General features: G+C 44.5%; 12 protein-coding genes across 12 annotated transcripts; 8 read left to right on the plus strand and 4 right to left on the minus strand.

The window, feature by feature from the left end:
- Positions 1-388: 388 nt before the first annotated feature.
- On the minus strand, positions 389-3,101 carry C8R40DRAFT_567524 (MFS general substrate transporter). Its single transcript, XM_046235478.1, has 12 exons — positions 2,525-3,101; positions 2,413-2,473; positions 2,283-2,357; positions 2,216-2,228; positions 1,998-2,162; positions 1,889-1,947; positions 1,755-1,839; positions 1,094-1,707; positions 1,010-1,036; positions 877-951; positions 705-823; positions 389-647 (listed from the first exon to the last, which is right to left on the minus strand). Exons 1-12 carry the CDS (start codon positions 2,696-2,698, stop codon positions 462-464), a joined length of 1,653 nt encoding a protein of 550 aa, XP_046082433.1. The 5' UTR covers positions 2,699-3,101; the 3' UTR covers positions 389-461.
- A 1-nt stretch (position 3,102) lies between these two features.
- C8R40DRAFT_567769 (Rad17 cell cycle checkpoint protein-domain-containing protein) lies at positions 3,103-5,540 on the plus strand. The gene is made up of 9 exons (XM_046235479.1): positions 3,103-3,330; positions 3,387-3,598; positions 3,649-3,747; positions 3,795-3,924; positions 3,975-4,428; positions 4,476-4,759; positions 4,817-4,959; positions 5,010-5,153; positions 5,213-5,540. Exons 2-9 carry the CDS (start codon positions 3,536-3,538, stop codon positions 5,450-5,452), a joined length of 1,557 nt encoding a protein of 518 aa, XP_046082434.1. The 5' UTR covers positions 3,103-3,330; positions 3,387-3,535; the 3' UTR covers positions 5,453-5,540.
- Positions 5,541-6,591: 1,051 nt separating this feature from the next.
- On the minus strand, positions 6,592-7,487 carry C8R40DRAFT_567831 (uncharacterized protein). The gene is made up of 3 exons (XM_046235480.1): positions 7,316-7,487; positions 7,203-7,262; positions 6,592-7,141 (listed from the first exon to the last, which is right to left on the minus strand). The coding sequence occupies exons 1-3, from the start codon at positions 7,388-7,390 to the stop codon at positions 6,698-6,700; spliced, it is 579 nt and encodes a 192-aa protein (XP_046082435.1). The 5' UTR covers positions 7,391-7,487; the 3' UTR covers positions 6,592-6,697.
- Positions 7,488-7,611: 124 nt separating this feature from the next.
- On the plus strand, positions 7,612-8,295 carry C8R40DRAFT_1054877 (3-hydroxyanthranilic acid dioxygenase; the record flags this gene model as incomplete). The annotated part of the gene is made up of 4 exons (XM_046224958.1): positions 7,612-7,776; positions 7,827-7,929; positions 7,986-8,066; positions 8,120-8,295. 4 exons carry the CDS (start codon positions 7,612-7,614, stop codon positions 8,293-8,295), a joined length of 525 nt encoding a protein of 174 aa, XP_046082436.1.
- Positions 8,296-9,221: 926 nt separating this feature from the next.
- C8R40DRAFT_567488 (uncharacterized protein) lies at positions 9,222-10,912 on the plus strand. Its single transcript, XM_046235477.1, has 4 exons — positions 9,222-9,380; positions 9,434-10,380; positions 10,436-10,496; positions 10,567-10,912. The coding sequence occupies exons 2-4, from the start codon at positions 9,436-9,438 to the stop codon at positions 10,575-10,577; spliced, it is 1,017 nt and encodes a 338-aa protein (XP_046082437.1). The 5' UTR covers positions 9,222-9,380; positions 9,434-9,435; the 3' UTR covers positions 10,578-10,912.
- Positions 10,913-11,348: 436 nt separating this feature from the next.
- C8R40DRAFT_1208042 (uncharacterized protein) lies at positions 11,349-13,381 on the minus strand (the record flags this gene model as incomplete). Its single annotated transcript, XM_046233172.1, has 9 exons — positions 11,349-11,463; positions 11,515-11,644; positions 11,705-11,945; positions 12,191-12,401; positions 12,451-12,595; positions 12,655-12,951; positions 12,975-13,040; positions 13,065-13,219; positions 13,277-13,381. The coding sequence occupies 9 exons, from the start codon at positions 13,379-13,381 to the stop codon at positions 11,401-11,403; spliced, it is 1,413 nt and encodes a 470-aa protein (XP_046082438.1). The 3' UTR covers positions 11,349-11,400.
- A 486-nt stretch (positions 13,382-13,867) lies between these two features.
- On the plus strand, positions 13,868-17,281 carry C8R40DRAFT_1072639 (uncharacterized protein; the record flags this gene model as incomplete). Its single annotated transcript, XM_046226486.1, has 10 exons — positions 13,868-13,917; positions 14,030-14,314; positions 14,369-14,416; positions 14,475-14,570; positions 14,628-14,744; positions 14,793-15,938; positions 15,998-16,099; positions 16,156-16,577; positions 16,635-16,715; positions 16,767-17,281. 10 exons carry the CDS (start codon positions 13,868-13,870, stop codon positions 17,279-17,281), a joined length of 2,862 nt encoding a protein of 953 aa, XP_046082439.1.
- Positions 17,282-17,657: 376 nt separating this feature from the next.
- C8R40DRAFT_1174780 (uncharacterized protein) lies at positions 17,658-19,223 on the plus strand (the record flags this gene model as incomplete). The annotated part of the gene is made up of 6 exons (XM_046232232.1): positions 17,658-17,708; positions 17,770-18,161; positions 18,421-18,476; positions 18,544-18,650; positions 18,700-19,112; positions 19,169-19,223. The coding sequence occupies 6 exons, from the start codon at positions 17,658-17,660 to the stop codon at positions 19,221-19,223; spliced, it is 1,074 nt and encodes a 357-aa protein (XP_046082440.1).
- Positions 19,224-19,477: 254 nt separating this feature from the next.
- C8R40DRAFT_1174781 (uncharacterized protein) lies at positions 19,478-20,306 on the minus strand (the record flags this gene model as incomplete). Its single annotated transcript, XM_046232233.1, has 4 exons — positions 19,478-19,528; positions 19,578-19,848; positions 19,928-20,140; positions 20,203-20,306. 4 exons carry the CDS (start codon positions 20,304-20,306, stop codon positions 19,478-19,480), a joined length of 639 nt encoding a protein of 212 aa, XP_046082441.1.
- Positions 20,307-21,602: 1,296 nt separating this feature from the next.
- C8R40DRAFT_1054928 (uncharacterized protein) lies at positions 21,603-22,133 on the plus strand (the record flags this gene model as incomplete). The annotated part of the gene is made up of 1 exon (XM_046224963.1): positions 21,603-22,133. A coding segment is annotated over one exon (531 nt), but the record flags the coding sequence as incomplete, so codon positions are not given.
- A 27-nt stretch (positions 22,134-22,160) lies between these two features.
- Positions 22,161-22,625, plus strand: C8R40DRAFT_1020503 (uncharacterized protein; the record flags this gene model as incomplete). Its single annotated transcript, XM_046222995.1, has 1 exon — positions 22,161-22,625. A coding segment is annotated over one exon (465 nt), but the record flags the coding sequence as incomplete, so codon positions are not given.
- C8R40DRAFT_1054957 (uncharacterized protein) lies at positions 22,620-23,312 on the plus strand (the record flags this gene model as incomplete). Its single annotated transcript, XM_046224966.1, has 1 exon — positions 22,620-23,312. A coding segment is annotated over one exon (693 nt), but the record flags the coding sequence as incomplete, so codon positions are not given.
- Positions 23,313-23,631: the final 319 nt, after the last annotated feature.

Genomic DNA, 23,631 nt, shown 5'->3' on the forward strand with positions numbered 1-23,631 from the left:
GCCACCCGCATGGATCCCCTAAAATGATTCACTTTGTACCTGAATCCACACTGTGTACACAGTGTACTACTGTATTATGCTTTTCACTTGCTATCGTTATGCCCTTCATTGCATGAAGTCGGACATTTTTTTTTCGCTTTCCATTTTGATGTACAACTTCGGACTTTGCTGTAGACATTTTGCACTTGTAGTTATATTTTTAGCATGCTATCCCCTTGCTGTGCGATTTCCTGGATCTTGGCTGCTTATACTTTTAATAGACAAGATATCTATTTCTTGGGGTTGCCACTGTCCACTCCCAGTACTTGAAAATTGAAACTCACAAGATCAAGGACATATACGCAGATGCTTATACACAGCCTGAGTTCGAATTCTTATGAACGATATTCTACACGTCCATGTACATACTTGCGCCGCGTTACTACCCTACTGATCTGATCATAGACTACGTCAAAAAGCCTTCAACTGTGTTTGATCAAGGGCTTCACTTTGATAAACAAGGAGCAAACCGCAGCGCACACTGTCATGGAGACAGAAAACCACAAGGTAACATGGATTGCTTTCTCGTATGAATCTCGGACCACCGTACGCATCGAAGGGTTCAATTGATCTATGTAATCCAGCGATCTGCGCACTTGTCGAACAATCTTAGGATGGAGAAATTCAGTTAAGGCCTAAGAGCTTGATAGGAAAGCAAGCCCAACCTCATCGATATCATGCCCTTCGAGGTGGCGTCGCAATTCTTTGCGCAACGTGACCTGAACTAAGCTACTGGCTACCGACAGCCCGACCACGATACCCAACGAACGGAACAAATAGGATGCTAAACGAACATTGGATTAGACAGTATTTGCCCCTTTTCGAATGGTGACGTACCAGCAGTCGCAGCTGCCTGATCTGCTGGGCCAGCATTGGCAATGAGTGCCACCAAACTAGTAGTGATGGATACGCCTGATATGCCAAAATGTTAGGATTTACTTTTGACAAAAATGACAGGGCTATGCATGACCATTTCCGATTGCTGCCACCAGAATCCCTGTACATTAGAGCGCTCGTGAGTCATTCGGTCAGAACATGATATACTTTTGCTCACCAACGCCAACACCTAACGCTGATCGGAATATCACACCGGTCATCAAAGTCGCCACTACTCTTCCCGCTACTAGGACGATGAATCCGGCCACGGTCAGAAGGTAATATGTTCCAGACAACTGGACGAGCAAGCCACCCAAAAGAGAGCCCGTCAAGCTTCCAGCAGCATCTGGCAGTAGAAGCAAACCAGATTGCGCTGCGTTTTTCCCTTCGACAGCTTGAAAGTATAATGACACATGGAACAGCATTGACATTCCTGAAGCCATTGGGAAGAAATTGGACAGATAGGTCACAAAAAGGGAGTTCTTGGTGATTATTCGTTGAGGAGCTAACGGCTCTGGTGCAATTTTTGTTTCAATTATGAGGAAGATAATCAATGAAATGACGCAGGCAATGAGGGAGGACATCGTGAGATTGTCTCCCCAAGACAGATTTCCGCCTCGGTCCAGTCCAAAAAGAAGGAAGAAGACAGTTGCAACAAGGGCAATGGATCCTCCAACATCGATACGTTTGAGTTTGGCCCGCAAATCGGAGCCATCATGATGGGGCAAGTGCAGTGAGATAGACACAAAAATGATTGCGAGTAGAGTGATGGGAACTTGTACGATGAACGCCCTATAGGAAGTTATGAGGTATGCTACATATATTTATCACGCACTCACCAACGCCATCCAAAGTTGTCGGCTAGATACCCTCCTAAGGGAGCGCCAATGGCAGAGCCAGATTGAAAAACGATATTGATTATTCCTGAAGACGATATTCAATAACCCAGCATACGTGATCACACCCTCATTACCTTGCCAAGTTCCACGAGAACGCAAGGGGACAATGTCGGACATGATAATGCTGACTAGACTAGTTAACCATTAGTTAGATGTAAACCAACCAAATCCATTCCAGCATACGTTGTCATCCCTGCGCCTCCAACTCCAGCAATGGCTCGAGCCGCGATAAGTTGACTCATATTTCGAGAGAATCCACATAGAAGGCATCCGGTGGCAAAAACAGTATAGGCGAACAGTAAACAGGCCTTACGACCGAAAATGTCGCTAAATTTACCATATAGAGGCCTATCGAGATGTTTCAATGAATTAAAATTTCATATCGAAAAGCGAGAACAGACTGGAAACTTGTCACTGCATGAAAGATTTTAGAAGGGTATTGTTGAGACGGAATCAGATCGTTCGTACTAGAAAGCATGTATCCGGTAGCTACCCAACTGGCGTTTTGTAGCTGTTTGAGCTCACTCCCAATAGCAGCGGAAGCTGTAAAGAAAATCATAAGCTGAAGTCTCAGCGATTCACATCAATCAGTGCCTACATGATACAACGATAGAACCATCCATAGCAGCTAGAAAAACACCAATAGCCATTGGAACGAACTAGGAGAACAATATTCGATGGAGTTCCAGTAGGTAGAACGGTGTACAAACCACTGGGGCGAGAGAGGAAGTCGGCTTGTCATACACATATTGCGGCGGTTCCGATGTACGAGCAACAAGGGAGGCATTGTCAGCTACACGATTGTCGTTGAGACCATTTTCCGCCAAGGAGCCCGCGAGCAGAGGGGTGCGCTCATTAGTGAGAAGAGGTGATCCTAGAGACATAATCTTCGAGAGGGATCCTCTGTTCTCGCATCTGTTTGAATGTCATTTTTTATGAGTCTGGGGGTCCGGAGAACGGAGACCCGCGCAAGTTTCTGTTGATGAAGGCATTGCAATCATTAACGGAGTACGAGGTGTATAACAAAGCTTCAGGTAGTTTGCAGATAGAGTTAAATCGACGGGAAGTCCGGCAGTTCCGTTACGAGGACTGACTTTGTTTTATAGCCTGGCCGCTGCTAGCAGAAAAGGTATTCACACATCCCAGAAGTAAGGTAATAATGGAGAGTTACTGAGGAATGGTAAGAGTAGTTAATTGGGTGGAGACGGGGATGGGAGATCATTCAACTTCCTGATAAGGGGCATGTCATTCACGTGAGATAGTCACACCGTGTCCTACATATCACGCCTTGGCCTTATCCACGTCGAGGACTTAACATACTTATTGCTTAACTTCGCAATTGCTTGCATGCTTGCCTTCATTCAGCCTTCATACTTTTATAAGTACCGCTATGCGTTCCCGTTCATCTCAGAAAACAACATCTACCTCCAAAAACACATCTGCCTCGCAGAAGCGCACGACGCTAAAGCTGGAACCAAGTACCGCGAACACCAGACGTATCAATCCTTTGACTGCTGTAAATGTTTCAGCTCATTACTATTGAATACTTATATTGAATTGCCTGTTATCCAGTTTATCAATGTTCCTCTTTCGCAAGAAGAATTGTCATCAACGCAGTCTAGTTCCAAAAGGAAGGGGAAAGAGAAAGAGATCATGAAGGATCCTTCACCATCTCAAGAGATAGAAATTCAAGGTGATGCTTGACCCTCGTTGTTGCGTCTATGCTGATGAACATAGTAGACAGTGGCCAATTGTGGGTTGATATGTATGAGCCGCGATCGGAGGTGGGTGATCACTTTTCGTTTGGAAAACAGAAAGCTCAACGAGTTTATAGGCAGAGTTAGCCGTCCATGTGCGGAAGGTGGAAAATGTTCGTAATTGGCTGCGCGAATCACTGGAAGGTGGACCGTTCGGAAAGTTACGCAAATACCGGGTATGTAAATGAGTCTTATCAGAGAAGTCGAAGCTCATGATATGCAGCGGGTTTTAGTTCTCACGGGACCAGCGGGAACTGCCAAGTCATCGACAATACGAGTCTTGAGCCAGGAGTTGAAATTTGAAATCATTGAATGGAAGAGTTCGACTAGTGAAAGTTTTACAAATGCTACAGGTATGTCCTTCCTAGTACAACACAGACTTTTCTGACGATGTGCGTGCCAGATTTCGATGCGACGTCTTCAGGCCTTTGGGTGTCGGATGATACAATATTCACCAAATTCCGGTTATTTCTAGAGCGCGCATCACAGTGCCAGAGTGTTTTCAGCTCATCTTCTACACCAAACCCTCGGAAACGACCACTCCCTTCATCGTCGCTCTCAAGCTCTAATTCGAATCCAACACCGATTCAGCGCATCATTCTTCTTGAAGATCTACCCAACGTCCTACACTCCAATACTCGCTCGCAGTTTCACGATGTAATTCGGTCCTTGGTTGAAAACCAAGATCCCAATCCAGTCCCAGTTGTCATTGTCCTGAGCGATTCGGGTATGAGAGGTGAGGCAGGAGACGAGCGTCTGGCCAGTGGTGTCTGGGAACGAGACCAGGACAGCGCAGTTGATATCAGAAGTATACTCCCGAAGGATGTTCTCAATGGGCCCTATGTGGATGAGATCAGGTAGGTTTATGTTTCACACCAGCAATGTATTGTTCAAACTTTTGTAGGTTTAATCCAATTGCCCCTACACTACTGAAGAAGGCTCTTCAAGCGCTGCTCAGTAGAAAATTTTCGTCGCAGAAATCTCCCATAAACGGCCAGATGCTCGACATCATTGTTGACTCTGCCAATGGCGACATTCGAAGTGCAATCATGGCGTTACAGTTTGCTTGTATCAGATTGAATAACAAAACGAAGGGCGCAGACGCACAGGTTCTCATGGAAAGTATCACTCGAAGGGAGCAGAGCTTGGCTTTGTTTCACTTGATGGGGAAGGTGTTTTATAATAAACGTTCGTCATAAACTCAATCATCTTCGTTCTGATGATAAGCATGCTTCCTTTCTGTAGGTAAAGGTGATCCTCCGGCTCCCTCTGCTTCTGCCAGGGATATAAAAAAGGATCAAGAAATCGATAAAAGGTTGAAGGACCCACCGAAACTACCACCGTACTTGAGCGAACACGACAGGAAGGCTAGTCGAGTGGACGTCAATGTGAGCATACTAGACTAGCATGTAGATTATATCCACTCAGAATTGTTTAGACCATCTACTCTGATTCGCCAATCGACTCCTCTCTGTTTTCGTTGTACATTCACCAAAACTTCATCCAGTTTTGTACTGATGTAGACCAGTGCGATGGAATTGCCGACTGGCTAAGTTGGGCTGACTCCAGTGGCGGAGATACAGCAAGTTTTTGTAGCCCTTCATTTATTATCTCCTCTATTCTAATGTATGTTTTATTCAGTGGTATCAAGTCAACCCATATAGATTTCATCTACTTGCCCTGGGGACACTTCATTCACTTCCAGCTCCAGTCCCACGTTTGAATCAAAAAGTTTGCAAACCAGATTTTTTCGACAATATCAATAAAGAGAAGGAGTCGTGGGATGGTGTACGAGACGTTCGGTCATGGATCATCAACCAGGTACATGAGCTTTACTCCCGTCCGCCATTTTCAACATTGAAACTGCTTGTAGGGCACTGACAGCGGTTGGAACTTCAGCGGTTGGAATCCTAGAACAATAGCAACCGAGCTCGGAGGTGTATTGCGCGCACGAGATGCAACGTCTTCACCTGAAACTCCTTTCGCACAACGAGCACCACCGAGTCATCGAACGTTCTCTAATCTTAAGTTCGTCTATCCCAAGTCTGATAGGAAATCAATTGGGGGGCAGCCTTTGCATGAAACAGATGACGGAGAACCGTACTCTGATGGTGCTATTTTGGCGGAAGAGCAGCAGGAGATGGGGATATGGCAAGATGAAAAAGACTCTGAGCGGGTGGTGAGTATAGCGGATGCTGGAGGTTGGCTGGATAGTGATGATATCGCGTATTTCTAGGACTTTGAGTATCGATACATTGACCAGGTCGTGAAATCTGTAACCCTCATTCATTCTTGCACCAAGCATGCTTATAGCATCTGTACCTCAGAGATAGCTGACCAGTTGAAGTCAAGATACATAGTGGGATAAGAGGATAAACATTACTGACCGTACAAATTTCTACAGTGATTAGGTGTATGAAGCTCATTTGCACCCATGAACGGTAACCGAATATTTCCTATACAGAGAAATTACGGGCAAGTTCCAACGGGCTTGTGGGGACTTAAAACGGCTGGCTAAGCCCAAGCGTTGACCCAGAATAATTGGGAGCAGTCACAAGGTCAGAGCTGATGCGGGCTAGAGCATTCACCGACATGGTATTATCCATTCCAGAATGAATGGCACCAGGATACGCAGTAACACCACTGCCAATTCCAGGACCTATACCAGCTCCGAATTCCCCAGCTTTTCCTCCAACGGGTCCAACAGACGCCCGGAAACTAAGCGGGCGATTTGCGATTACAGAGGCATTATGCGAAGACCAAAACGAGTCGTACGTCAGGGAAGCGACGTTCCGACCCATTGTATCCACCAGGGGAACCGGTGTAGAGGTGAATTGGTTGAAATGAGGGATAACGGAACGGGTTGGGTTCGAAACAGATGCGGGGTAAGCTGGCATAGAGCTTGTGTTGGCTGAACGTGGTCGAGCAGCGGCAGCAATAGAAGTGAGCGGAATTGGTTTCACCGTTTGGCGTTGTTTTTGCATGGCTCGAGCAGATAATGGGATTACAGGACCGTGAAGGTTTGAAGTCTGCACGGATGCAGATGCAGAGGGTGAAGGGATTGGTTGGTGTGTTTCTTGAGTGGAAGCAGTCTAGGACGGATGTAGGACGGAGATGAGATATCACTTATGAGTAGAGAAAGGATGTACATACATGAGCACGGGAAGGCATAGTTAAGACGACGGATGATGGGATGGCTGGTCCGATATTCGAGGAAGAGGGAGACAGCGAAGAAGTCAGAGAAGAGGGGTTGATAGCACCCTGGGATGAAGATTGAGTTTCACTAAGCTCTGCGGTGGACGATGGAGGGGAACTATCCACAGAAGGACCAGTAGCCGGAGAAGAAGAAAAAGGAACGACCGGATGATTGGTCATTGTGACTGGGGCAGGTTCAAAAACCTTAGAAAAGGTATGTGCTTTGAAGGATAAAGTTTGTGGAGCTAGGGGGTGGATGTTACTAGTACTCAAATAGGAAGTTTGCGTAGTCGGTCCAAAGCCTGATTGTTGCCGCGGTCTATTATTCGTTCGCCGAAAGTAAAGATTTTCAACTTCATTCAGATTTTGTTTATGCTAATAGTAACAGAGGCATCAGCCGCGACCGGTCGTTCAGTATGAAATGAAGATAGCACACCCAGCCATGTTCTACTTTGAGTCTGGCATATTGAAGGCGTAGTTGTAATTGTCGCGAAAGCTACAGATGTAATGAGTATTTGCAAATCTGCAGACATCCGAAAAGCACCTTACATGTGACACTTTCGCTTTATCTATCGAGCTTCGTCTCTTCCCTTCGTCCGTTAATGCGGCAGATAGAGGAGCCATTACAAGTATTTAGCAATGCGTCCTATGATGATGAGTAGAACATTTGCGAGTGGAGATGTAGGAACGAGCGTACGGCTGCGTGAGGTTTGAACACGCGCCTAATGCACATGATTAATCCTCTCACAGTCACATGCTTGGATCATGGATTGAATCATCACTTCGGTCCTCGGGATTCCAAAGCAACATTCTCTCCATCCAATCTCCATCCAACTGGTACTACTATGCCTCTTTCATCCCCAATTAATTTTACGAAATGGATATCAGAAAATTCTCACTTACTCAAACCGCCAGTCAACAACTTTTGCTTATATCGTGGTGGTGATTTCGTCGTTATGGTAGTAGGAGGTCCTAATGAAAGGAATGACTATCATGTTAACGAAACCGAAGTATGAGTCTGCCGAACGGAACCAGTGCAAGCTCTTATGCTCGCTCGTAGGAATGGTTCTACCAGTACAAGGGTGGCATGCTTCTGAGGACAGTAGATGACGGCACCTTCAGAGACATTCGCATAGAGGAGGGAGAGATGTTTTTATTGCCTGGTACGCATCTTCTTGATGGTGGCTTTCTGTTTATTATGGCTTCATTTAATTGTTAGCCAATACACCACATAATCCTGTGCGCTTCGCCGATACCATTGGTCTCGTTATGGAAAGAGAACGCCCTGGTAATTCAATAGGTGCAATACTACGTTGTTTGTTGTTATCAACTGATTTTCATCGTCGTCCATAGATCGTTTGCGGTGGTATTGCCCATCATCAACTCACGACAAGCCAACGATCATCTATGAAGAGTCCTTCCATGTAACTGATCTCGGGACGCAACTCAAGCCGGTGATAGAACGTTGGCAACAAACGCCCGATTTGCGTAAATGTAAGCAGTGTGGGTCTGTCGCTGATCCTAAGTAACCGCCGGATGCCTCTTTGGATATTCTGGGCGACATCCTTTAACAGAAGAATTAGAAGATTTGTATGTGTATAGCAATCCTATGTTCATGTCTTTTTCGGCTCTTGTCTGATATATATCAATATCTGAGTTACATCCATCTGGAAAATGACAGTGGCGTGGTGAGTGTGGATGTTTCTGATAGTTCATTCTTGTTGAATTGGATATTCATTCACGTCGCATACTAATTCTGTCCCTCAGAACCTGCAGTGCGTGCCAGCATTAATGGGAACTCTGGAAGATGCTCAGCCAGAAAGATTTATCATCGAGTCCATCGATCTGGAGTAGAGGGAACAGCCTCAACATAATTTCTAAAGAACAAGTTCGTGGTTCGCTACCTTCCGGGTCTACAAGGGTGTTCATCTCATCGTTTCTAGATCTGATGGGTTTTCGATGTCAAGTGAAGGAGAATGTACTTGCAGTCGGTTACACTCAATGCTCCAGTGTGATTTCCTGGTCATCTGCATTTACTCACGTAAAATACGCAGCACTGTGAGTCGTCCTGAGCAGTGAGTACCCTTGCTGTCGAATTTTGGGAAACACATGGATATGACTGGCTAATATAACTCAACGTTCGAGATATTTGGCGTTCTCCTTTCTTTGTTCGGTTCCTCTGTACAGCCGTCAGATTGATTGAAAGACTGCATGCACGTTCAAGAACTCCGATTTGCACTTCAAGCGAGAACACTAGGACATTCGAGCCTTGAGGACAATGGGAGCATGGCATAAAGCTCTGTTCGTAGTTCCGCAGAGCCCAGCTAATATGTAGTCTAGACCACAAAACTTGACAGTCGTCTTCATTGTAGCCTTCACCCGCCGTGCCAGACTCTGCCAGAAAAACTGCGGATCAATCCTCAATCCTTGAGATTCATGCTTCCGCTTCTACTTGCCTCTTGAAGGATATTTTGACATCATCGAATTTTCCTGTCCCCTTGACGTCACCCGTTTATCGAGGTATAAAAAGGAACGAAATTCATCGATTAATTCCAGTTTATCTCCATCCCCACCTCGTATCTTCCCCACGCATTCGTAGACTTCTTCTTAACTGGTATGCTTTCATTGCTGCGCTTTCATCTCACAGAGTTTACATCTCCTTCATAGTCATGTCTTACAACAACAACAACAACAACAACAACAGCGACTTCGGTTCGAATGATTCTTATGGATCAAACAACAACTCGAACTCGGAATCTTACGGTGCGAGCGATAGAGACACCGGCGCTCGCGGTGGTCAAGGAGAGTTTGGTCGTTCGAACGATAATGACTCTTATGGGTCGAACAACAACAACTTCGAGTCTTCGGGAAACAATAGCTCATACGGCTCGAAGAACAGCAATTCGTACGGTTCTGCAGGAAACGATAACTCTTATGGCTCGAGGGCCAACAACAGTAGTGACTCGTACGGGTCTTCGGGTAATCACGGCTCGAGGAACAGCAACAACAGTAACTCATACGGCCTTGCAGGAAACAACGACTCGTATGGCTCAAAGAACGACAATAACAACGATACCTACGGGTCTTCTGGAAACGATTCTTACGGTTCCAAAAATCATCATAACCACCACGGTTCTTCAAACAACAACAATTCCCCGGACTCTTACGGTTCTAACCCCAACTCATACAGTTCCAACAACAAAAATTCCTATGGGTCCAACAACACGGATGCCTACGGCAGTTCGAACAACGATTCTTATGGCTCGAACAACAACGACTCCTACGGCAGTTTGAACAACAATTCTCATGGCTCGAACACCAAAGATTCTTACGCTGCTTCGAACAACAATTCTTATGGCTCGAATACCAAAGATTCTTACGGTGGTTCGAACAACGACGACTCCTACGGTAGTTCGAACAATGACTCTTATGGCTCGAGCAACAACAACCGTAACAACGATTCCAACAACTCTTCCACTTATGGAAATAACGACTCTTATGGGTCCAACAGCTCCAACTCCAACAACCAAAGTGGAAACCAGAATCAGAGTTCCACGAATTCCTACATCGAGAAAGGTGTTGCGTACGCAGCTGAGAAGGCTGGTTATAACCTCGTATGTTTATTGTTATCTTTTCCCAAACTGTACTCCGCTGAAACGTCGCTATCAGGACTCGCAAACGGCTGACAAGATCAGCAACGCCGTTTCTGAGGGGCTGGGCAAGTTCGGAGGTGGGTGTATCTTATCTTGCCTATCTCATACCCTCATCGTCGTTATTTATCCTGGTCTTTGTGCATCTAGGCAAGTGGTAAACTCGAAATACGTCGTTCCACGGTAGTTGTTGAACAGATGAAATGAAGATTGACAAGGTTTTGTCCAGGATAATCATTAAATTTGAGATGTAGTATAAGAGAAGTATGATGGACTGTGTGTACTCTATACGGACATAATTGTCTTTCACATATAATGCTGAGTCGGCCAGATGGAACTCATCGAAGCAAACTGGAAACCCTTTCTTTGCGAGAGCGAATAATGGGGTTCATCTTCTAGTGTCTTCGGGTGGGCTTGGTCACGAATTTACGTTGAAAATTAATCGACCAAGTCATCAACATCGATTGTTGAAAACACTTCATTTGGCTTTCCCTAAAAAGACACCTCCGTATCTGCGACTATCTGCGAGCCGAGTTGCTGCAGAGGTTCGAGCAAGTTCCCCTGACAATTTTGATACACAGGATCTCTGATCTCAACCTCAATCGGCCGAACTCCTTCCCTTTCCTCATACATCAAGTACTCTAAAATGGTGTCAATGGGAGAACAATACACTTCCCGTTCCTTCTGTCGGTGATACAATTTCTCTTGCCCTTATCGTTCCAAGTTTTGTTTCACTTTTCCCATTTTGCAACGTGAACTTTTTGTGCCACTCATGTACTCATCCATGTCCAAATATGCAGAACTCCGGAGATTTTTGGAAGGAAAAAGAGCGGATTCTGTGGGTTTCTGGCAAAAACTTTCGCATTATGAAAGCTGGTAGGTAAGTAAAAGTGAAGACATTCTAGGTTGAAGCTCTAAAACCAATATTGTATCATAGATTTAAGAAATAACCAAAGTCTAAAAGAGCCCTCGATATCAACAGCACTAGCCTCGACTCTTCAAGGTTGACTTTAGAAGCTCCAAGGCATATTGACTGATAGGTAAGTCCTGAGGAGAAAGGTCAAACATAGAGGAGAAGCTCTAAGAGACAATACATACCACCGACTTGATATTGAATGCTCCCTTCAATTCCTCGATAAATTTCCCGGCCTGCCTGTCATCTGCTTTGGTGAGAGCCCGAGGGGTATCTTCAAGCCCTTTGAGAAATTTAACAATGTTTTCAAGGGTCCTAGTTTGTTGATCAGTAATATTGTCATGCTCTACTACTAGGCAAAGGAAGGATGCGCACGTTGTGAGAGTACTATCCCAGCTGACATGGACTTGCAATTTTTCAATTTTCAAGGTTATGGAATCTGACACAGAGGGTAAAGCTGGCTTGATTTGCGAGATGATGGCCTGCAAACAAAAATGTGCTTTGATAGCAGCGTCGATAGGCAGTATTGCGAGTGATTGGTACTCCAAACCCTTCCCTTCTTTGATCAACCAAGGTCTACCAAGGTTACGAGGCTGTAGTTTACGGAAGTATCGTCCTTATGTACGGTACTCCATACAAAAATTATTACCCTTTATGGCAGTAGTTTCGCCTTATTTGGCGAAATGTAACAGTGAGTTGAACTGAATTGATTTAATGTGACTTGCACGAGACCTTAATCAGCACCACCGTGACTATGTGACTGTTCATCCTACGTGCCACTCTACTTCTTCGCTACCTTCTTCGCTTCAAATGTGATACCTAACACACATTACTACTCACACGTCCCTTCCCTTTCATTACCGTTCTCGTCATTTTCGATATCCATTCCCTTCATTCGCATCCTGGCATCTTCTTCGCTGTCTTCGATCTCATTTTCGTCGTTTTCGATATCCATTCCCTTCATTCGCTTCCTGGTATCTTCTTCGTCGTCTTCGAACTCAAGACGTCGCTTGAGGGTCGGCTGCACTCTGATATTCAAGGACTGTGCCTTGACCTTTTCCTTGAGCCATTTCTATGCAAAGTCAGTCGTTTCCTTCTGTCAATCCTTCATTTTTACTCACTTGTGTGTGAGTTGCGTCCAAAAGTGTAATATTGCGAAGCAATAATCTTGCCTTCAACTCACTTCCTCTTCCAAATGCAACCATACTGAACGCGACGTCTACAATGTCACCCACGTGCAGTCTCTGAGGTGGAATGCGGACGGTTCTTCGAAAACGGTGAGTTTAGTCTTACCAGCCATTTTGTGCAATGCTAACGTTACTTACTTTTTGCGTCCGGTAGCATCTATCCTCTCTTCTCCATAGACTACTATGTTCTCCTCTCCATATACAAACATTCCATTCGTTGCATTTATCCTCTCAATGAAACCATTCTCATCCATCTCCGGATTCACCGTGGCTGGGTTCATATTTGGGGCCTCTACCTTTGGAGTAAATATCCTATTTGACATCTCGAGCATCGGCCGTTCCGCTGTCCCCTTTGTCGCCATTATCTTCAGGCCGGGTACGTGCCGCGAAAAGAGGGCGTACATGTCATACACGCAGTCGACATCTTTCGCGAAGCTTTTGATCCCCAATCCACTCACGGTGATGGATTGTCGTAGGTGTTGGAGCCTTTTCTTTGTGCTGGCCGATACTGGTAAGCAAATCCTCTTTACCCCAATCATATGACTCACAGTTCACCGCGAATAGGTGGAAGTCTCTTATCCTCCAGTACTCCTTGCATATGCAATATTACCTCGAAGATTCCATTCGCATCACTCTGGGTCATTCGCCAACAGCTAGGTTCCTCAAACTTGCGTATCTCTACACTGTCCTCCCATCCTTCTCTCTATAAATTTCGTGTCAGTAACATCTGCTCATCTTGGTAAGTAATTATTCAAACTACCTCAAGGAAGCAACTGATATGGGGCCGGATCTCGTTTCCCAGACATATTGTCCTCATTTTATTTAACGCCTCAGCTGTTTTACATTGTAAGTCATCTTCATCCATGCCGAACTGTTTTCCTACTCACCAGCATCTTTGCTGTTATAGCTTTGGTCCATTTCACAATTCGTATTTCAGTTGAAAGCGAACGGGGATAATTGCTAATGCGCTACTTTTCTTATCCTATATCTGTGCTCTGTCGTTTCCACCTTCATCCCCTTTTTCGCTTCGCAATTTTCAGCTATCTTTACTCAGTAGTTGTACCACCTTTCTAGTATGATCATCTATTCGGCCTTATATGCACCGTGCTTCCTATACTGCTCCTTGCTCCACTACTTCTTTCTGCGTCGTACTTTCCCTCTGCTTCCTTTTTTTTTTTTCATCGCCCGCATGATTCAACTCTTCCGCTGATCCTTACTAATCATATATCCTGCCTTTATTTGATTTCAATTTTCTCGAATTTTTTTTCTTTGTCTTCTCGTCGCTATACCTGAAGTACACACTCTCAACGTTCATATCTGTGTCCAGTCACCTACTCTGCTCTCCAAAAACATGTTTGTTGACTTCCCTTTTGTCCAATATCACTTGAGGTTCATTTCTGTGTAGGTCTCGCAAATCAAACCGCGCTCGCAAACCCACCAATCGTTTATTGGGCTCTGAACTGCTGTAAGTTCTTTGTCTATCTTTTAAGGTCCCCGTTTTCATTGTCCACAGTCCTTCTCTTCCACGCACTGCTAAGGTTTCTCCTGGACGTTCTGGTCTCATCAACGACCCCCACTCTGTGGGTAAATTTCTGGACGTGGAGGCAGCTGCCTCTGATGCTGATAGCAGCGGTGATTGTCTTGAGGAGTCCAATGCGGACGCAAACAAGTATGAATTGGACTCAGTCATTGTTGCGGATGATGTCGGTGATGGATCTTCCATCGAATGGTCCGCAAGTCCTCCTCGCGTCCAAGCTGACATTGAAAGGTCGCCAAGTCTTCCTCGCATTCGCGCTTCGTATGTGTTGCTATATATGTCCATTAAAGTTTGTACTCATTTTAATTATTCAAGTCAAGCCCAGGATGATATGGACGTCTCTTCTCCTGAGAGTGCTTTCAAGTATGTTCAATGTTTTCCTCTTATCATCTGCTCAAATTCTCATCGGTTGTTCGTTCAGAGATTCGGCATTGCCTGTACCAAAAGAGCTTTACTCCAATCGTGTTCGTCAGGGTACACCGGAGGAAAAACGTCCCTCCTCACCAAAACTGTATAGGTCTGTCGTTATCCTTTGTCCTCTTTTGTATCCAGTAACAGAAATGAAAAATTTCAGCCCGATTGAGCTGAGTGACGATGAATACCCTGTCCTCCCACCTTCTCTGAGTGAGCCTAAGGAGCATCACAAGCCTTTCTTGTTGCGTAGTCCCAAGACGCCTTCGAGACAATTGCAGTACGTATTCTTTTTTCGCCAGTCACCCTACATTGACATCTTCAGTAGCTCCACCATTTCCCAGTCCGACAGCTTGGCTTCAGTGTCCCCATCCCCTCCGAAAGATCTCACATCAATTGTTGTCAATGGGCGAACATATTATGCATCTGATGATCCCAACTTCAGAAATCTAGTCTTGTCACCTTCGTCTTCCCTGCGCGGCGGCGCCCCTGCGCGTTCGGTGGTCACCGATGTTGTGTCCTCCCAAATGGACTCCCTTTCTTCTCGTCCATCTTCATTTTTACCCGATGTTGTTGGCGTTGATCATCAGGTGGATGAGGATTCTTTTGACTTATGTTATCCACCCGAGTCACCCAAAAACACAATGTCTCCTATACCAGCTCCGTCCTTGTCTCATGGCCTTTCAATTGAGGACTATGACAACATGGACATTGACCTCCCTGCGAATTTCCGTTCGATTCCTGCCTTACGGACTCCCTCGCCTGATTTACCTTCTAATCCATTAGAAGGCTGGATTCCTACTCCTCGATCCTCATCCACTTTGGAGTCCCGCATGCGTCCAGTTCTTCCCACCACCTCATCCTCTAAAACCAAAATTTTCCCCTCAAAATTAGAGCGTGGCATGTCCCCTCTGAAGATACCCTACGCTGCTTCACCATCACCTCCTCGTTCTCTATTATCGTCGCCATCTCATTCTAATTCTGACACATCTACTGTGAATACGTCGCCATCTAAATCTTCTGCCACCGGGTCTCCATCTTCAAGACTCAAAGGGAAGGATCATCTTCGGTTCCATCCTTTCTCTAATTCGAAACGTACTACTCCTTCCCCGCTTGTCACTACCCCAGTGAAAACCCTTCCAAAACCCTCTGCTGCTGGGAAGAAACATCGTGATGCCATTATCCATCGTGCACTCACAGATGCTTTGCTCTCCCCTGCGATTCCTCCTATCGGATTCGACAATTCGGCATCTTCATCTCCTCCTCGCAAGTCACGCAAAGAGCTGATATGCGACGCTCTTAGCGAGAACGATCTCATGGAGTCTGGAGATTCGGCAGGTTTTGAGGAACAGTATCACGAACCTCAGGATGTCGTTCCTTTCATCGACAATAATCTTGGCGAAAATGGTGTCCTCAATGCTGAGTGGATTGATCCCCGTTTTGCGGCTTCTTTTAGATCCGTGGTCGACCTCCCGTCAGTCATTCTCTTGAACCCTAACTTGCGTTTTGCTAACATTTACCGTTTGGTCACAGCGCCGTCACCATCAGGCCTGTAGCTGATGAAAGCATTACCGATGATGATGATTATCTTCTCTACCGTGACATGGTTTCAGGAATCACTTCTAGTCAGGAAAGGTCAGTTTTTGATGATGAATGACTACATATTCGAGCTTATTTTATTTTTCGCTCAGATGTATTCGCCAAACCGTGAATTTCGTACGATCCGCTAACATATTCAATGGTGCTCGTTTCGATCCGACTCCTCCCTGTGCGATCACTTGTCCCACAATCAACAACAAAATCCACCTGGTCCTTGCCGAAGATCGTTTCTTCAATGCTGTCTTCCTCACAGTTGGCCGTGTGACTGAATCGTATATTTTCAGTCCCAAATCCTTTCTTGTTAAAGATAAAGCCGTTCGATACATTCGAGGCTTACGCGTTCATGGACTTATGCAGGAATCACAGCGTTTGTTTGCATGTTTTGGAAGTCTCATTGGTTCTTCAAAATTCGGGTGCCCTGTTTCTGAGGGTATTATTGATTTTCGTTCCAACCAGCGTTTCGACTCTGACGCTTGGAAGGACGATCCCGACAACCTCAGTCCTTTAGAACCTGGTGAGTCTTCGCCTATCATCATCATGAGGCCCTTTCATGTACTTTTCTTTTCCGTAGTATCCCCTGGTAAAAAGCGCGATATCTCCAATGTACCCAAGAATCTCCATTGCAAAAATCCTTTACCCTTTTCTCGTGCAGGTGCATGCCGCTCGTATTTTCCCTACTCTGTCGTGTTGACTTCGATTACAGTCCCCATCTTTGATGGAAGGGACTCCTTTGTTGCAGCACCTGCTCAGTTGAACCAAATTGGCTCTCGTACCTATCCTTTCTACAAAAACTCTGAAGAAGACCTTCCCACTGGCTGTATTGTCTGTGTTGGGTATACTGCTCATACATGGCAGTCTTCTGGGTCATACAAGGCACCTCCCCTTTCCCTCTCTCTTGGTCTACAATTTGTCGTAGTCCTTGCTCTTCCCCCTGGTTATGATGGGCCAGGTCTTCCCAAACCCATCTCCTCGCGTCCCTTCCCTAAACCAATATACAATACTCCGACTCGCACAAAGGACTTTCCGGGCCCTCCTCGTCGCAAACCTCCTCATTCGAAGCCATCTTCTGACAATGCCGCTGGTTCTTCACGTATTTCTCGCCGTAGCGAAGTTGATTCTGATGATGAAAGCCCTTATGTTCATGCAGGTGGTCTCAAGGAAGGATTTGAATATCATGAAGATCTAATGCCATCGAAATCTAACCGTAAAGGGAGGTAGTTTAGTTTAGTTATGTTGTCAGTCGTAGTATCTGTAGATCATCCTGTATTTAGCCGCTTCTGTGTTGTGCTCCTGCCTTATAACATGCCAATTATTTGTGTCGACCCATCTGTTTTTGGCTTGATTACTAATATAGTAAATTTTTACTAATGCCAAATCGAAGCTGTATACCTTTCCTTTCTCTGCACTTGCAAGCCAAGCCCCTCCACAGGCCAGGCTTGTCATTTGCTCCCTCTATCTCCATGACATTGTCTTCGACTGCCTAGTGTTCTTCAGTATGCTTCTCATGTACTTCGTGGCCTGTAACTCTTTTGTATTTAAAACGTTTAACGTTCAGATGCATCTTTATTGCTCTTGCAACTTCGAGGCCACCATGATGTCTATCCGCGCACTTAGATCTCTGTCCAAAAATCCGCCTGAATTAAAAGTGCGTTCCCTTAATATTTCTAGGCCTTCTGACTACTGAATATTCTCGTGTATATTTACAGGCCGATGAACATATCCTGCATTTTTTTTATATTCACCCTTCCTCTACGAGACCTCTCAAGCAACCCCTTGCTGTCAAACACTCCTTGCCCACTGTCAATGGAATTACTAGTCACGAGTTTATTGAGCAAGTCTTCTCCGAGACTTATTTGCCTGATGGCAGCTTCGTCTTCTTTCGCCACGTCCACAAATATGCTCCTGACAATGAACTTCTCCTACTCTTCCTTAAACGTTATTCTGCTGCACCGACTTCTCTTCGCGCAACTTTTCGCCCCGATTCCACCGATAATTGCATTTGTATTCATCACGTTGCCGTTTTTGCATTCACCTCCTCTGGTGTACCCCACTCTGTCTCTCAATCCGACGAAGAAGTGATGATGCGTCAATTCTCAGCGTTAGTGCTTCATCTTCTGTGAATCCTTCGCCTTTGTCCTACTGCTGAATATTACCCTTTTAGTCTTAAGCCCCATCTCAAATAATCTTCATTATTTCATATTGCCGTTCGTACTTGTTTCTTGGTAGGTCTTTACAATTATATGTGCTATTAATTATTGTCTTATCCTATATCATAGCTGTGTCGCTTGTGTTATTTTCTAGTGTAGTTTCAATGAGCACTTTTTTATCTATTAATCGCGTGATTGATTGCATGCCAGCGTCAAACGTCAAACCTTAAGTAACTTCTCTTCGTTTCTCAAATTTTTCGAACACGGTAAGACTGCAACTGGGCTCCGTTCGTTCATTCGACGCTCACTTTTTTGTGCTCCTTTTATTCCCAGCTTTTTCTTATTTCCCTCCCTACTTGTCGTCCTCTAAAACCATGGCAGCGTTCCCTTCCCTTGACGCCCTGTCTACACTGCGGAGTGCGCCTTCACTTCCTGATACTGTGCGCTCTTCTCCTTTCTCTATCCTTTTACTTGTCTAACACATCCAAGGTTAATCGCAGAACTGTCTATTTTTACTATGTACACCCCGACTTTCCTTTCCCTCTCCGCCAACCTCTGTCATTCGAGCTTTCTCCAGAAGTTGCGCACCACCCTCGGCCTTGGATCTCTTCATTCTTAATCGCGATTCAGCGAAGTGCATACCAGCCTGCCGGTGCCGTGGCTCCTACGCTTGCTTGCCTTGCCGTCGATGAGGTTGGCCGCAATACGGAGATCATCATGCTCTCGATGCATCAAGGTCCACCGTATGCCATTACTCAGTGCAATACCTCTTCTACATGTACTCGCACCACGGACACCTGTTACTCCACCACCCATGCGTTTGGGATTGCAATTGATAGTGAAGGCCACCTTCGCGACGTAGATGTGGGTGACCAGTGGGTGGTATGGAATTGGTTTCGCAGGTTCGTTTCCTTTCAACGAGACTCAACGTGTTTTGATTTTCGTCGGTCTTTTCTAGCAAAGCGTGCTTACACCCTATTACCCCGAATCAACAATACGATCCTCGCATTTAGGGAACATGTCTTCCATACGCCTGAGTCATAAAATTCACAGTTTGTCAGATTTTTGTCTATGTAAATCCGTGTTCTTTGTTAGCCTCAAATGTTACGACGTTCTGTCACTATAATTGAATGTATATAAGCCTTAACGATACGTGATCCCGTCCCATCTCATGCGACGCATTCATATTGGACTCGCAATCGATTCGACCGTATAGTATTTGTCATGGGCGCTAATGTTCGAGTGGCTATGAGCGCTTGAGTATGAGTTAAGCTTCAACAATGAATGAATCGTTGATCTCTTCGAATTCAAGGAAAAACTGTCGCTAGCAAATGAGCCAATGCGATATCCAAGAATTTATCACCTACTGCTACCAAGGCGGGTCGATAGCGCGTCAAGGAGCGTCCGTCAGAGGGAGTGGCAGGACGTGAGGAGGACAAGGGCAGGCCACCTCGGAAAGCTAACAAGGCGGGTTGAAAGTGCGTCAAGGAGCGTCTGTCAGAGGGAGTGGCAGGACGTGACGAAGAAGACAAGGACGAGGACGCAACTTCCACAAAAAAGAAACAGCGCATGTTTAAGCAATTCAGAAAAGTCCGCGGAAAATTGGGTCTACTTGAAAGATTGGCAAAGGACGTTCCACTGGACGTGATTTTCGAGGTATGCAGTGCTTCTTAGTTAAGTTTTGCGCCAATGGCATACTCTCCAGATCTTCTGTTACCTCGATCCTGGTGAAATGACACCGCGGTATGACAATCGAGGATGACTTCTCCACGCAGTGTCAGCCATTCCCTGGTCTTCATCGTCTGAGGATGAGTCATTCCCTCCACCGGTGGGAGATATGAACCGTGCTGCAATCGGGGGCAATGTCTCCTCCCCTTTTCTCCCCTCCTCCATATTCCCCTGTGACTCAGGGTTCATCCGTTCCCTCCCACTACATGGATGCAACAACGGTCGATGAACATCCCCCGCATCTTTCCCAGTACCCCCGCATACCTGTCCTTGTTCTGGATAATCTCAAACAGTACCCCTTGCCGCGTGCGTTCACGTGAGCCAAGGTTCGACACCAGCTCATCTTCGGTGATATGACTCCAGGACATCGCAGAGAGGATGTCCATCAATGTGGTGGTTGTGGTACTCGTGGTTGATGCAGTCGTTGATGTGTTGTAGGAATGCGCAGTGTGTAAAGTGGACTGGGCGAACGGGGTCCCGGAACGAAGACTTTGCTGACTCGAGTTGGTATTGGTGTTGTTGTTAAAATTGGTTGATCCCGCTGTTCTCAGGGAGTGGCTCGAGGTCCTGCGAGGATGCAAATGCAACTGACTACTTTAAGCCAAACATAGAATATGTGCACTAACATTTTGATAAAGCACTCATCACATAATAAGTAAATATAACAAATGGTAACAGACGGGCGCAAAAGCTTCACAAATATATTCAAGCAAGATAGTTCGTGCGCTGCAGGGTACCGCGAGTATATCATATTCTGGCCGGCCCTTAACTGTACATGTAATGATATTACAAATCAAATTTTCTTCAGCGTACTCTTTGTTTTCTTCTACCACTTGCACCTACCTGTGCATAAGGTAAGCTCTGCTCTTTCTTCTTTATATTACCTTTTCATGGTACTATTATTATAGCAGTGACATATAACTCAATGGCTCTCTCTCCATTGATCAGCAAAATTCCTGTTTTTTTATCAGATCTGTGGGTTCTCTCATCGGTACGTTTGCCTATATCTTTTTTTTATGAGTTTTCCTTTGTTTAATTTCCTCCATATTGTTAGTCCATGATGTTAGTGATACTGTTACATCACTTGGTTAGTCTTTTTTCAATGTTGTCTGATTTTTTGTTTGTCTAACCACCATCTATTGTAGCTCAATCATCACTCTGATTTCCTTTTACCACATGTGATTTATTTCACAATTCTCTGGTTTATTGTCAGTATTATTCCTGATCTTGAAATGTGTCCCTACCATATGTACACTGAGTCTCTTATGGTCTTTACTGTAACCTTTTTGGTTCAGTGTTCTTTTACTGTGATGGTTCAGTGTCCCTTTACTGTGACCTTTATGGTCCAGTGTCCTTTTACTGTGTCCTTAATGGTTCAGTGTTGCATTACTGTGACTCTCATAGTCCAGTGTCCTTTCACAGTGGCCTTAGTAGTCTTGTGTGTTTTGAATGTGGCCTTCATATCTTATTGTTACTTCATTGTAACTTTCATGGTTCAGTATCACTTCCTTGAAATTGAGTATATAAATTCTCAGCCCATGCAAAGAAACTTTGGTGGAGGTAGGCCTCCCAATAAATTAAAAGGAGGACTGGCATCTACTTTGATTATTGAACCATTTACTTTTACTTGTCCTATTCAAAAAACAAATACTGCACCCCCTAAAATGAATGGCAAACTCACTTTCAAATTTCCACCTCCTCCTATTTCCAGGTCTCATATGGCTGGTGTTATTGATAAATGGTGTAAGTCTAGCACTGCTGTACATTTTGAAGAGGCAGGTTGTGCTGTATGTGGGCAGCTTACTTTGTGCACTGATCTTTCAGCTCTCAAGAATATGAAAAATTACCTGCATTTACTAGAAGCTCAATCTGTTACCCGGGCTTTCAGAAATTCTCCAAATGAGCCAATTTCAGACATTAAAGGCCCAGTATTAGACAAATCAGCTGGTGATAGAATTTGCAATAATTGTCGTTCTTCTTTGAGGTCTGGAAATGTACCCAAGCTAGCATTATGTAAAGGTCTTTGGTTGGGTGATATTCCAGATGAACTTAAAAACTTGACTTTCTATGAAAAAATGTTGATTGCAAGAGTCCGTCATACTAAATGTTTTGTCAGAGTTCAAAAAGGTTCCACTAATTATTCCAAATTAGTGTCCAATGTCATAGCATTTGAGAATCCCATTCCCAAAATATATGACACTTTACCTCCCCCTAGAGAAGAAATTGAGGAGGTACTAGCTGTCATGTTTTCAGGTTCTACAAAGCCAACCCAAGATGATTATGCCCGTGCTCTATTGCTTGTGCGCCGCAATGTTGTTGCTAAGGCACTCCAGGTCTTGATACTCAATCATTTTGACTATAATGATGTTGTATTTTCATCAGCTAATCTGGATAGCTATGCTGATAATGTTCCAATTGTTACTGTTGAATATTTCCAGAAAGGTTCTAATAGAAATGCTGAAGGGGTTAGTGTACATGATGATTTGAATGATGATGGTACTGAGGAAGGTACTTGTGTCTTCACTGTTCATGGAATAGTTGGTCCTTCAATAAAAAATATGACAAGGGACCAAATGATTGGTATTGCAGCTATGCATCTTGATAATGAAGGCAAATTTATGCGCACATCACATGCTGAAAATCCAGAAAGTCTGTGGAATAATCCTCAATTGTATCCAAAAATGTTTCCTTGGCTTTTTCCCTTTGGACTTGGAGGTATTGGTACTTCGAATATTAAATCATTTTCAGAATCTTCTCATCTCAACTTTTTACTCTTATATCATGACAAGCGTTTCCAGCTTGATCCAAATTTCCCATTAATTGCTTTCAGTCATCAACAAGTCAAAGCCAGCAGTTCACAGTCCTATCTTCTTGCTGAGTCTAATAAATTTGATGAAGTAAGTAGTCGATTTTTGTCTATTGATAAGTCTGTTTTACAAAATATTGCAACCCGTATGGCCAATGGTGAGCATGTCAAGCCAGCCAATGATTCAGAAATTCAATGTTTTAGGCTATTAGGTGATTTGAGTCATGCTGGTGCCAAGACTCAAGGTTCAATTAGTTCAAAGAAAAATATGCAGTCTGAAATCTGGTCTTTGATTAATCATATTGGTGGTCCCAGCTGGTATATTACTGTGTCTCCTTGTGATTTCAAACATCCTATTTGCATCTATTATGCAGATACTAAGGAAAAGTTTGATGTCCCTTTGAGGACTTCCTCAGAATGTCGACTTTTGATTAGCAACAATCCAGTTGCTGGTGCTCGATTTTTCCATTTACTGGTCAATTTATTTCTCAAGCATGTTGTAGATATTGAAAGCTTAGAAGGTGGCCTTTTTGGCCCCACAAGTGGCTACTACTGTACTGTAGAACAACAAGGCCGCCTTGCTCTTCATTTACATGGCTTAATATTCAATAGAAAATTATTGTCTCCTCAAGAAATACGTGACAAAATTTTAGATCCTGCCTCTTCATTTCAATCACAGTTGATTTCTTTCCTGGAAAGTGTTAGAATAGGTGAATTTTTAACTGGTTCACATGCTTATGTGAAGGAAACTGTTGCTTTGCAATCTAAGTCCAATGCAAATTATATATCACCTGAGAGGACTTTGCCTACTCCTCCACCCCCATATTGTGATTGTGGTATAACTGACTGCCACAAATGCAGCATTTTTCAATATTGGTTTGAAGAGT

This window comes from Lentinula edodes (genome assembly GCF_021015755.1).
Source record: "Lentinula edodes strain Le(Bin) 0899 ss11 chromosome Unknown C8R40scaffold_38, whole genome shotgun sequence".
In the NCBI taxonomy this organism is placed as follows: Eukaryota; Fungi; Basidiomycota; class Agaricomycetes; order Agaricales; family Omphalotaceae; genus Lentinula; species Lentinula edodes.